The 13,703-nt window shown below is 43.1% G+C and overlaps 1 protein-coding gene across 1 annotated transcript; it reads left to right on the forward strand.

Annotated features, from left to right (window-relative positions):
- The first annotated feature begins 216 nt into the window (after positions 1-216).
- Positions 217-1,928, forward strand: LOC130469521 (uncharacterized). Its single transcript, XM_056838865.1, has 3 exons — positions 217-926; positions 1,014-1,225; positions 1,285-1,928. Exons 1-3 carry the CDS (start codon positions 217-219, stop codon positions 1,926-1,928), a joined length of 1,566 nt encoding a protein of 521 aa, XP_056694843.1.
- Positions 1,929-13,703: the final 11,775 nt, after the last annotated feature.

Genomic DNA, 13,703 nt, shown 5'->3' on the forward strand with positions numbered 1-13,703 from the left:
ATAGCCTCATAGCTATCCGCAGTTTTTTACCTTATTCCTGGGTTTTCCGCGTCAACACTTCTCTGTGTCGTGTCTCTTTTTGTCTTCCCTTATTTGATTATCGCTTAGTTAGTGTCGACCTAAGCAAAGATCGCCCCTAGACGAAATTTGGCATAAACAGTTTGGCGCCGTCTGTGGGGACATTAACTAGGTTTCAACAAAATCACCCTACACACCATGACTACTGAAGAGATGACGCTCGCAGAGATGAAAGCGGCCTACGAGAAGGCCCAAGCAGAGCTGGCCCAAGAAAGGGCCTCCATTGAAAACCTCCAGAAGGAGCTCGAATCCGTGAAAAGTAACAAGTATCAATCGCGTTACAAGCCAGGTGCAAAACCGAAGAAGTTGATATTCGAGATGACTGGCGACTCTGAAGACCTGTCCGACGGCGAGGAGCCACATGAGGAAAAGGATGAAGCAATACCGGACCCCGTCACCAAGCGCCTAAATAAGATGGAAAATCACATGAAGAAGCGATGCTCGTTGATGATGAAGCTGATGACCAAACTGCCGGGGGCACCCACGCCCGTGGAGACCGAGCCGACCGACGGGTATGCAGCATCGCCGTTCTGTGAAGCGATCGCTAGGGTGACGGTACCACACCAGCTCCGACTCCCTACCTGGACCACCCTGTATGACGGAACGTCTGATCCATACAGACACGTCAACTTCTACAATCAGCGAATGTGGCAGATCGGCATCCCCTACGACCTGGTCGAGCCCGTCATGTGCAAATCCTTCGGAGGAACCCTCGACGGAGCAGCCCTGGAATGGCTCATGAACATAACACCTGGATCTATCGTCTTCCTGTCCGACCTCATCAACGCCTTCTACCAACAATTCGCCAGCAGTCGCCAGTTGGAGAAACAAACAAGTGACCTCTATCGGTTGGTCCAAGGACCTACCGAGTCGGTACGCGATTATTTTAACCGCTTTAATTGTGAAAAAATTAGCATAAAAAATTGTGATGTCAGGACAGCCATCGAAGCATTCAAGAGAGGTCTCGTCCCCAACTCAGAGCTGTACCGGGAACTAACCAAATATCCCTGTGCTACTGCCCAGATGCGGATTGAAGACGACGAGATTACACGAATGGTTTCTCAGCGACCAGCAGGGGGCAGCAGCGACAGGAGGTCGTACACCCCAAGGAACAACGGCTGGAGACACCAACCATACAACCGCCAGGGTCAGGTACAAAATGTCAATCAATATGATGATACTAACAGTGTGCCCTTCAAAGTGTAGGTGGTACCGTCAGATGGCCTAAGAAGAGTGACAGACCAGACTCTACGAAGGACATGAGCAGGTGGTGCGACTTCCACCGCGACAATGGCCACACAACCGAGGAATGCATCTCCCTCAAAAAGGAGGTGGCGTATCTATTGAAAAGAGGCCACCTGAAGGACCTACTGAGCGACAAAGGAAAGGAGACGTACAACAAGGATAGCAGCTCCCAACCCAACCCAGCACCAAGCGGCGACAGACCAGCCCCGCCCACGTTCGAAAAAGTGGTAAGCGTTATTTCTGGTGGTTCAGATATATGTGGACTAACTTCTTCTGCAGCTAAAAAAATCAACAGGGGCGAATCTGAAGCCGTCAAAGAGGGGCAGACCGAAGACGAAGTAGCACTCGACAAGTCATTAGCAACGATGATAATAACCTTCGACGACTCAGACTCAACCGACACAATACAGGAACACCATGACGGGCTAGTCATATCGCTCCCAATAGGCAACGCTCTCATCAAAAGGATATTGATCGACAACGGCAGTTCAGCAAACGTATTGTTCCTAGAGGCTCTGCAGGAAATGGGACTAGACGAAAAGAGTATAATCAGAAGGTCGACAGTCCTAGTAGGATTCAGTGGAGAATCGCTACAAACAGTATGAGAGATATCGCTGCCTACGTACGCAGAAGGTGTTAATGTGATGACCAAGTTCAACGTCGTCGACTGCCCATCAGCATACAACGTCATTTTGGGACGACCATGGATCCACAAAATGAAGGCGGTGCCGTCGACATACCACCAGTCAATCAAGTTCCCAACCAAATGGGGAGTCATGGAAATCAAAGGACAGCAAAAGGACGCAAAGAAATGTTATGAAACGGCGCCGAAACCATCAAAGTCATCCATCTAGCAATTACAGCCAGGGTCGACGGTAGACGACCCCGACGACCAACAGATCGACGAAATTATGCTAGATCAGGCAAAGCCAGACCAAGTAGTAAGGATCGGAGTGTCGCTGCCTGACAATATCAGAAGTCAGATAGTGTCATTCCTAAGAGAAAACTCGGACTGCTTCGCTTGGTCGCACGAGGACATGACAGGAATCAGTTCAGACGTCATCACCCACAAACTCAATGTCGACCCCAACTTCAAACCAGTGAAACAGAAACGGCGAAAATTCGCACCTGAGAGAAATAAAATCATAGACGAAGAAGTCCAAAAACTGATAGACTCCGGGAAAATCAGAGAAGTCAAGTATCCAGATTGGTTAGCAAATGTCGTCGTCGTCAGTAAAAAGAATGGAAAGTGGAGAGTCTGTATCGACTTCACAGACATCAACAAAGCATGCCCTAAAGACCCATTCCCGTTGCCGCACATCGACGCCCTGGTCGACGCCACTGCTGGACACGAGCTGCTAACATTTATGGACGCCTACTCCGGATACAACCAGATCCTTATGCACCCAGACGACCAGGAGAAAACATCTTTTGTAACAGACAGAGGTATTTATTGTTATAAAGTCATGCCTTTTGGTCTGAAAAATGCAGGTGCAACGTACCAACGATTGGTCAACAAAATGTTCAAAGACCAACTTGGAGACACGATGGAGGTCTACATCGACGACATGCTAGTAAAATCAAGGAAGGCCGACGACCATGTCGAACACCTACGACAATCCTTCGACATATTGAGAAAATACGGTATGAAACTCAACCCAACTAAATGTTCTTTCGGAGTGTCTGCAGGGAAATTCTTAGGTTACATCGTCACCCAAAGAGTAATCGAGGCTAGCCCCGACCAGGTGCGCGCAATCATCAACATTCAATCCCCCAGGAACATAAAAGAGGTACAACGCTTGACAGGAAGAGTGGCGGCGCTAAATCGTTTTATCTCGCGGTCGTCGGACAAGTGTCGTTTATTCTACGACGTCTTGCGTAAAAATAAAGGTTTTGACTGGTCCGACGACCACGAAGCAGCCTTGCAAAACCTCAAAAAATACATGATGTCGCCACCCCTCCTGTCCAAACCCAAAGAAGGCGAAGTCCTACAACTGTACCTAGCCGTCAGCTCCACAGCAGTCAGCGCGGTCCTAGCCCGAGAAGACGAAACGCAACAGCTACCTATTTACTACATAAGTAAGTCGCTACTAGAAGCGGAAACCAGGTATTCCTCCCTCGAAAAACTCGTTTTAGCACTCGTTACTGCAGCTAGAAAACTAAGGCATTATTTCGAAACTCACCAAATAGTGGTGATGACTAATTATCCAATCAAGTCTGTGATGCGTAGACCAGAACTAACAGGTCGAATGGAGAAATGGACGATGGCGCTAGGAAGCTTCGACATCAAATACCAACCAAGAACGGCGGTGAAATCGCAGGCACTAGCAGACTTTGTGGCAGACTTTAGCCCCGACCTGGAGAAAATAGCGGACGACGAAGTCAAACTCATCAATAACGTAGAAGAGATATGGACGCTCTTCGTCGACGGCTCGTCTAACTTTCGCGGTGCAGGTCTAGGCGTCGTGCTAAAGTCACCACAAGGGGACATGATAGCACAAGCCATATGCTGCGACTTCAAAGAGACAAACAACGAAGCAGAATACGAGGCATTAATCGCCGGGTTGACGCTAGCTGAAAAATTGGGGGCAAGTGGACTCAACATCTTTAGCGACTCACAATTAATCGTCAACCAGATCAACGGCGACTAAGAGGCTAAAGACCTGAAAATGACCTTGTACCTCGAAAAAGCAAAAAAGCTAGCCTCCAAATTCAAACCCCTCTCCATTAAACAAGTTCCACGAGACCTGAACACGCAAGCCGACGCCCTCGCCAACCTAGGATCCGCACTCAGAAAGTCGCCATTATCGACCATACCTCTAGTACACCTATTGTCACCCGCTATTGAAAAAGACATACCACAAGATGCCAGCCTCGTTCTATCAACCACAAACACCGACAGCTGGACCAAGCCCATCCTCGACTACCTAACACATGAAACCCTACCCGACGACAAGCTCGAAGCCAGGAAAATACTTTTCAAAGCTTCACGATATGTTATTTTGCAGGGTATATTATTTAAAAAATCAGCGAACGGAATGTTGATGCGATGCGCAGAAAAAACAGAATGGGAAAGACTACAAAAGCAATACCACGAAGGAGAATGTGGCGGACATGAAGGAGGACGAAGCCTGTCAACCAGAATCAAAAGAAACGGATACTATTGGCCAACGATGCTCAAAGACGCAATGAGGTACGTAGCTAAGTGCGACAAATGTCAACGACACGCAGGTATGACACATAAACCATCTGAATTTTTACACCCCACCTTAACTCCGTGGCCTTTCATGAAATGGGGAATGGACATCGTCGGTAAATTACCCGTCGCCCCAGGAAAAAAGGTCTTCATGCTCGCTCTAACAGATTATTTTTCTAAGTGGATAGAAGCAGGTGCGTTCCAACAGGTAAGAGACAAAGAGGTATGTTCGTTCATATGGACTAACATTATATGCAGATTCAGAGTGCCATCAGAAATCATATGCGACAACGGATCCCAATTCATCAGCGACAAGACTAGGGCTTTCTGCAAGACGTGGAACATTGAGCTAAAGACGTCAACGCCAAGATACCCCCAAGCAAATGGACAGGCGGAATCCAGCAACAAAACAATCATCGCATCGCTAAAAAAGCGGCTGGACGATAAGAAGGGACGATGGGCAGAAGAGCTGCCATCCATCCTATGGGCCAACAGGACGACGCCTAGGACGGCGACGGGACAGACTCCCTTCTCACTCGTTTACGGGTGCGAAGCAGTACTACCCCCCGAAGTGACGTTGCCCAGTGCACGATATGGACTCATGACGCCAGAGCAGAACGACGTCGAACTTAGTGAAAACCTCGACAACACAGAAGACTTCAGAGAAGCAGCGTTGATAAGAATGGCGTCGCAACAGCAGATTGTGGCAAAATGCTTCAACAAAAACGTCAAAGTAAAAATGTTCAAGGAGGGCGACTGGGTGTTGCGCAAAGTGTTCCAAAACACAAAACAATTAAATGCAGGTAAACTCGCGCCAGCTTGGGAAGGACCATACTTGATCGATAAAATTGTCGGAAAGGGGGCATACAGGCTCGTCACCAAAGACGGCAAGTCGGTCCCCCGAAGCTGGAACGCTACACATCTTAAACTCTATCACTTTTAAAATATCCGTCGTAGCCAATTTTATCAGTTGTCGTACCATCGTTTCTACCTTCTTCCTTATTTTTCATCGCTTTATTTGTTTGGAATTGTTACTGACTTAGGCATCGGAGGGCCGTTGGCATCCCCAACGGCCAATCCTCCTAGCAACCCATGTTTTCTTTTGCAGAAGATAACACACGACGCATGACAGAAAATGAATCCCAAGTGATTAACAACGAGCAACCGATACAGGTACGGTTTTACATACATGTAATGCCACCATTTCAATATTTGTTACCCGTAAGACACATGCCACACGACGCACGACGAAAGCTTCAAAACACAAGAGTCACAAAGAACACACGCAAATAAGAAAAAGAGAGGAACACACTTATATAGCAAAATACAAATTGCGCGACCCCTAAGGCCACGACTTCCGAAATACAAACACAAAGCACTATCCAAACACCTCGCCGCCGCCACCGACGACGAGTAAAAACATCCAAAACACGAAAACAAAACACAAGTCATCCAAACCACCTCGTCGTCGCCATCGACGACGAGTAAAGAAATTCACAAACCAAACACAAAAACCAACAGAAATTCGAAAAACTACAAACTATTACATCCCTTCTTCCTGTATAGAGGACGACCTCCTGCTCCGACTCCTGCTCTGGGGGCACGACGGCGTCAGTCACGACTGGCACCTCCACCGACGCCACGTCCAACGTCTCGTCTTGAGAAACGACGACAAGAGCCTCCTCTTCGCACCCAACAGCTAACACCTCCCCCTCTTGCTCCAGAACAGGCGCATCCACCACCAACAAGGCAGCATCCACCTCTGTCGCCTCAGTACTGGCGGTGTCAGCCGTTTTCGCTAACTCTTCCGAATCCACCACGGGCACCGACAGATCAGCCATGGTACCGCCATTAGCCAGATAGTCGTCCACCTCCTTCTGACACGGCCATAGGCTAGTCTCCCCAATCAAGCAGGAGTACATCATTTGCGCCCGCGTCCTCCATATAGCGAGAGCCTCGACGTCCTTCGCCTCCTCCTGCAGGGCGTCGTACAAGCTCCTCAATCCATCTAACTCCTCCGTCGTCGAGGCCAGCTCTTCCTTCACTTTCTCCAGATCTTTAGCCACGTCGGCTAACTGCTTATCCTTACCTTCCAATTGATCACCCTTGGCCTTAACCACCGCAGCGAGGTCCACGACCTTCTTCTCAGCAGCCTTCCACTTCGCCTCCCACGACACGGCCGCCTTCTTCGCCGTCGCCGTCAGCTGCCTCGCATTCGTCACCTCGTCGCACAGCAACGAACATTGCCTACGCACAGCCAAGGCAGCCTGCGACGCCTGCGCAAAACCAATGCCAAAACAGATTTACACAACACACATCTTTTGCAAACAAAAAAGAAGAAAAAACTAAATAAAACTCACCCGCAGACTAAGTTCAGCGGCGTCCGACGCGACAGGAAGAAGATCCACCTCGTGATATCGTCGATACGTCGTAGGCAAGATCAAGCGATCAGCGAAAGGCCATATAACAGACGCCTCTTCATCACCCAAGAAGCCTGGGGGAAAAGTGATAACCGTATCCTCGACAGGATTCGTCTCAGCAGGACGCTTCTTGGCCGACGAAGCAGACACTTTACCAACGTCGACAACAGCAGACGACGCCTCGAACGGCTGCGGGGGCGATGACGAAGCAATCGGATGAAAGCCTTCGGCTCCTATGACGACAGGCGTCTCGGCCGACGAACCTATCGCAGAAAACCGAGGTACGACCGTCATACCTTGTCCAACAGAAGTCGAGGACGACCTCAATCGCTTCCTCGCACGCTCCTGAATCTCGCTCTGAGACATCCTTGACACAGGCCTAGACGACAAAGTGTGCTCTACACCCAATACAAAAGATCAAGGTCAAACACTATCCAAAGCAAAAACAAAAATATATACAAACCCCGAAATAAACAAACGTCAAATACCTGAGTTGTCAGCCATATCGCCTACTTCACCTTCGGCGGACGACGAGTTTGCCACTACCTCTTCAAGAAAATCCAACCTTTTCCGACGACGAGTCAGTTGACCTGATTCCTCGTCTATTTCCTCCTCCTCGGCGATGTCGCCTGACCGGTTCACCTCCTGCTCGTCTAAAAACTCCCCGTCGCGACTAAAAGACCTATCCTCGACAGAATAACCCAAGAATTTCCGATACTTATCCTCAGAATCAGCGTTCAACTCAGTCAACGACGACGCCTTGACAACTGCAAAACAAAACCAAGTAAGGCGACGTTCAGTATAACGACGAGAAACAAAGACAAAACAACACATTTACCTTCCGTCGTCCATCCCTCGACCAGAAACCGCCCTTTATCTCCCAGAGAATCTTTGCCTACGAAGACAAAACGACTCTGCCAACCCCTGTCGTTCACACCTAAACCAACACCTAAGTTCGTCTTCCCCTTCTTCGTGACCAAGGTATACCTACAACACTTCTGCAGCGCTAGGTCGTAAGTATACATCAAGTCAGACAGGTCAAACGGCGCTCGCCAGTTTGCAGTAACTCCGTGCACCACCGTGAAAACCCGCCATATCTGGGGCATCAACTGACCCGGACTCAAATGGAAAACCTCGATAAAGGACCTAACTAGAGGAGTAAAACGGAATTTGAAGCCAATTATGAACGGATACTCGTACATAACCACATACCCCTCTGGACAGTCAAAGGCCTCCTCGTCCGAGCCGAGAATCTTCACTTCCGCCGACGGCGGCAAGCCAGCAAGTTCAACAAACGCCGCCGGGTCCACCACAGTAGAATATATCGGGTTAAGGGACTTAACCCGAGTGGATCCCGACTCCCCCTTTCCTCTCACTACAACCGACTTAGATCTACCCATCTCACTTACAAAAATCTACAAGAAAATCGAAAAAAGAAAGCAAATTTTACCTGAAATCGAGCAAACTCAGTGCGAAAATCGACTTCACTTTCTCCCTCTTCTCTCTCCTGCTTTCGGATCTAGAAATTTTTTGAAAAATCTTGGTGTGAAGAACTTTATTGCATGTCGCGAATCGATATTTATTACTCTGGAATTCCGAACGGTATGTCCCACGAACTAGGCAGTTGAAGACGGTTTTTTATTTTTTAAATTTGAATTGTTTCTTTCGCTCTGTATGACTCCGCAAATTCACAATTGGGGGCAAACTGGTATCCCACTTTTTGGACTAACGACATAACCGCACTAACGTTTGATCATGTCGTGTCAACCAGGTTCTGTCGTGTCGCAGGTAAGCATAGTTCCAGGAAGATACGTCCGACGTGGCGTCGTATGACGAGGCATAGACGACGAAGGACAGACGACAACGCGCAGGAACGTAGAGACGCGTCGTCTCTGGGCAGGCCAATAAAGATAAGTTAACCTAAAGCCCACGATGGGCAGCGCCGTCATGATAGCAGGAACGAGTCCAAGGCATGCGCGAGAAACGTGGAGTCAGTTGAAGACCAAAGAAACGTGCAACAAAGATATCCCTATCTTTGTGGGATTCTCTCAACCAACCAGACCGTTGGAAAATTCCTATAAAAAGACGAAGACGAAGACAAACGAGGGGACAGAAACTGAAGCTCTCATACTCTCAAGCCATAAAAGCATTCAAATCATTCTTGTATTCGTTATTTATATTTTGTTACATTGATTTCTAGAATAAGATACAAACAATCATATAGGAAACTTAGTGGATTGATAGCCTCATAGCTATCCGCGGTGTTTTACCTTATTCCTGGGTTTTCCGCGTCAACACTTCTCTGTGTCGTGTCTCTTTTTGTCTTCCCTTATTTTATTATCGCTTAGTTAGTGTCGACCTAAGCCAAAGATCGCCCCTAGACGAAATTTGGCATAAACAGTATGTAAATTATAGTTTAGCAAAAAATAACAAACACACGAGTGCAATTGAAATGGGTAGCAGATACAGACTCATATTAGTGCAATTGAAATAGGTAGATCAAATAATCATATTATATGAGTATGTAAATTGAAATGGGTAGATCGTTATAATCAGACAACTTACGAGATTAAATAATCAGATACAAACATTAGTGCAATTGAAATGGGTAGATCAAATAATCATATGAGTATGTAAATTATGTTTTAGCAAAAAATAACAAACACATGATAGTGTGCAGTTGAAATAACTTACGAGATTGTAGTGCGGCACCGATCGTTAGCTGCAAATGACGTCAAGCTACCATCTTCAAGAGGAAGACATGATGAGAGAGAAAAACCAAGAAAAAAAAGAGGCTGCTAACAAGAGGAGTTGTAGTACAATAATACTTTAGAGAAAGAGGATAACCTAGTTTCATTGAATAATGATAGGTGGAGTTGGAGTTATACTTCAAAAAAAGGAATAGTCATTTTGTTTAGCTTTTGACAGAAATCTCTAGTTGCAATTAATTGATGAGCTTTTTAAGGGAAAAAAGGCAACTATATTGAATAGGTAGGTGGTGTTTATTGAATGAAGGGGAGGCAGTAATAACTTTCATTTTCAACTGTCTATAATCCCTTTGTTGAATGTAGCAAAATTGTTTATTGTAGCAACATTGTATATTGTAGCAAAAAAAAAAAAAAGAGTTGGTATTGAAGAATGTAATTGAATCAAGGTCAATAGGTAGATGGAAATTGAAGATGTTAATAAGAATAGTTTGGGGTAATATTGAATCATGATAAATAATAATAGTAACAATGATGGTAAAAGTGATAAGAATAATAAAATAAAATAAGTAGAATGTAATAAGGAGATGGAAATTGAAGATGTTAATAAGAATAGTTTGGGGTAATATTGAATCATGATAAATAATAATAGTAACAATGATGGTAAAAGTGATAAGAATAATAAAATAAAATAAGTATAATGTAATAAGTAATAAAGTGAAGTAAAAAGTTCTGGTCCGGTCTGGTCTGGTATGGTCTGGTATGAATGTTGCTGGTTTGGTCTGGTCTGATTTAATAAGGTTTGATCCAATAAGTAGCAATGACAAAGTGAAAAGAACAAGGCCTTTAGTGGTGAGATAAAAAATAAATAAATAAAAAGTCATAATGGTATGGTTAAAATCATGCTCCATCTACCCCTTTTAGTTTGACCTTTTTTTTACATTAAGGCCGTTTTTAAAAAAAGTTAACCCATTATCATAAAATTTTATTTTATGAGACCACCACTTTTCTCTCACATAAAATACATTTGGTCCACCACTTTTATCTATTCCCAATTTCACACAACCAATTCTTAATAAAACATTATTGATGAATGTGGTAAACAATCAGGGATGGAGAAAGTACTACATATATTAGTTTTATACTTTCATAATGTACGATCAAAGTATGAAAGATTGAAGGTCACAAGAGAAGGATAAACAAAGGATAAAAACAATCACTTAATTTGGAACAAAAAGAAGGTTATCAGTTCATGTTGTTAAGCAAGTAGGGAGTAAAATAAACAAATAATACACACTATTTTCTATTATTTTATTTCTTTATTTTGATATTAATATTTAAAGTGATTCAGGCAACAAGAATATTACATTGTTTCACTATTTAGATTGTTATAAATAGAGATCACATCGTATTTTCTTTAGATAGAACTTTGTGACAAAAAATTCTTACATACTCCCTCCGTATTTATTTAAGGGATACACTTGGCCGGACACGGTTATTAAGAAGAAAAATTGAATGAAATAAAATAATAAAGCAAGTGGGGTTGGGTAGATATTTTAACAAGTAAACAAGTGGGGACCATGTCATTTTGGGGATCGGAGGTGGGGTGGGTTTCTAAAATTATTTGTTTAATAATACGGTGAGTCATAGGGTAAATTAGATGTATTATTTAATTAGATGGTGGGATTGATAAGTTACTAAAAATGGCAAGTGTATCTCTTAAATAAATACGGCCGGAAAAGACAAGTGTATCTCTTGAATAAATATGGAGGGAGTATTATCTATGGTTATTAATTATTATAACACATTTTTTTTAATTTTTATATAATCTCGATGCATCGCGTGCATATAAGACTAGTTTTTAAAACGAAGAGGAATTTATGAGAATACGTGTATTTTTAAGAACCTCAAGGTAAAGAAAGTTACTGTAAAAAAATATTAAATGCAAAAAGATAAAAGACAAGTAAAAAATATAAAATCCCCTAAGTGAAAGATAAGTATATTCCGTACTTGTAATTCCAAAAATTCCTCCATTGACTTCCAGAGAGGGAGAAACAGCTGAAATGCTAATAATCAGCACTGGTGTTATTTCAGGAAATCAGGTATTGTTTTCAAACTATTTCGTCGTCGAAGTTATCATCATGCTATGCTGGTTACTTTCCAATTTGTTTAGGTTGCTAAATTTCATCGCGCAATTCATGTTAAGGGTTTGTAAGAATTAGAAATCATGATTTCTGAATGTTTTTGCTGAGGGTATGTTACAAAGTAACTTTTGTATACACATTTGAAATTATTGGAAATATCTACTATTGTTCATGTAATCATGTTAATTGTTAAGTGTATTTGGGAAAGAGTGTGTTTAGGGGGCTGTTTGTCTTGGATTTTTGCACTGGGTCGAATATGATCGATTTTACCGGCTAATTTCGGGTTTGGTTCACTTCTTGGTTGAGCAATGTTAGTGGAATATCTCTCTTGTTTGCTTTAAAATTTAGGATTGTAGCAAATAATCTCATGAAAGAAGTCAGGACATCCTAATTGGACCTGGATTTGCGGCATCTTAGTCTATTTTGCTAAGCAAACCATGTCTATGGAGTATGGACTAGATTAAGCTTGGAAGAGTTGGAAATTTGGAATATATAGTTGCGTACACTCTGTATGTGTAACGTGTTGCCTCACTAAAGCTTAGTTTAGGCTCAACCCATCTTTGGTTAATGTAGAATACCATTGTTGATGTTGTAAGACCATAGTCTTACATGGAAGACTTTTTAGAATCCAGCATTGACAGTTAACTGGCTTGAGTATTGCTTTAACGTTTTTATAGTATTATAAACATAAATAAACAACTCCGCAAGAAAATATTGGGAAGCATTAGTTACTGATATGCAATTGATTATGTTTAAGAGATCACGTGGGTATTTAGTTCGTGTATTGTTGGTATGACTTATGAGTAGACCTGGTTATTGGACAGGGTAGTCCAATGGATATAGGGTTAGGGTCCAGTTAATAGGGCTTTTATTGGGCAGGGCTCTTATTGGACAGGGCCTTTATTGGATAGGGTCATTATAGGGTCAAACTTATACTACAATTAGTTTGAAAATAAAAATAGTAATGATACAAAAAATTACATGCATAGCTTCGTATTTACTTGTACTTGCACATGGCTCTTTTGTTTTTCATTTTTCATTGCTCGTTTATTGACCCGCCCAATAATGACCGCTATTGACCCGCGACCCGCTTTTGACCCGCCCATTATCGACCCTCTAAAAATGACCCTTTCAATACCCGACCCTCTTTTGACCCGCACCGACCCTGACCCGCCCCGCCCGATAACCAGGCCTACTTATGAGATATGGGTCGACCTGTGATTGTTTGGTGTGACTGCTTATCGATATAAACTGCAAAATTTTGTTTCTTGATCTCTCTAGGCCTTATCAACTGTATGATCGATACCAAGTCGTCATGGTGTAACAATGAGGCTACTAAAAAGTGCCTTTTTTTTTTTTTGTAAATCTCAATCTAGTTCTTGGATGGTCTGCATTTTTGCTGAGAATTTGAAGTACTCATATAGCTGTACTATATTAGCTACCCCTTTCCGAAGGTACTCTTTTTCTTTGCTGTTTAAAACTTCTTCAGATATTGCCCAAAGCTACTCCTCTGTGTTTTGTTGTTGACGAAGAAGCCTAAGTTTGAGATCATATGTTGGTCATATCGAGACTTCATGCATGGCTTCCCAATATTATTCATTCTTTAGGGCTATTAATTGGCATTATTATATACGTTTCTAATATCACAATTTCTTATTAAAAGCTAGTATACAATATTTATTGTACATTGGAGTAAAAGTTAAGTAAAAATGTTTAAAAGTTACCCCAGTATAATGTAAAATGATAAAATGTTTCGCTTCAATAAAATTATCCCGTCAAAGTAATTATGTAACTATTTAAAATGTTTATCCGTCAAAAATAAATTGATAATATAAGAATTAATCAAAGCATATTAAAAGTTACGAAAATTTAGTTAAAAGTTACTCCGAGATAAAATAAATTTAGTGCACCTAGT

This window comes from Spinacia oleracea, chromosome 3 (assembly GCF_020520425.1).
Source record: "Spinacia oleracea cultivar Varoflay chromosome 3, BTI_SOV_V1, whole genome shotgun sequence".
Taxonomy (NCBI): domain Eukaryota; kingdom Viridiplantae; phylum Streptophyta; class Magnoliopsida; order Caryophyllales; family Amaranthaceae; genus Spinacia; species Spinacia oleracea.

Bases quoted from the DNA above. Each gene is read 5' to 3' on its own strand.
- LOC130469521 (XM_056838865.1), top strand. From the start codon at position 217: ATGACTACTGAAGAGATGACGCTCGCAGAGATGAAAGCGGCCTACGAG. The intron at 927-1,013 runs GTTGGTCCAAGG...TTGTGATGTCAG, and splicing joins CAAACAAGTGACCTCTATCG to GACAGCCATCGAAGCATTCA. The intron at 1,226-1,284 runs GTCAGGTACAAA...TTCAAAGTGTAG, and splicing joins CCAACCATACAACCGCCAGG to GTGGTACCGTCAGATGGCCT.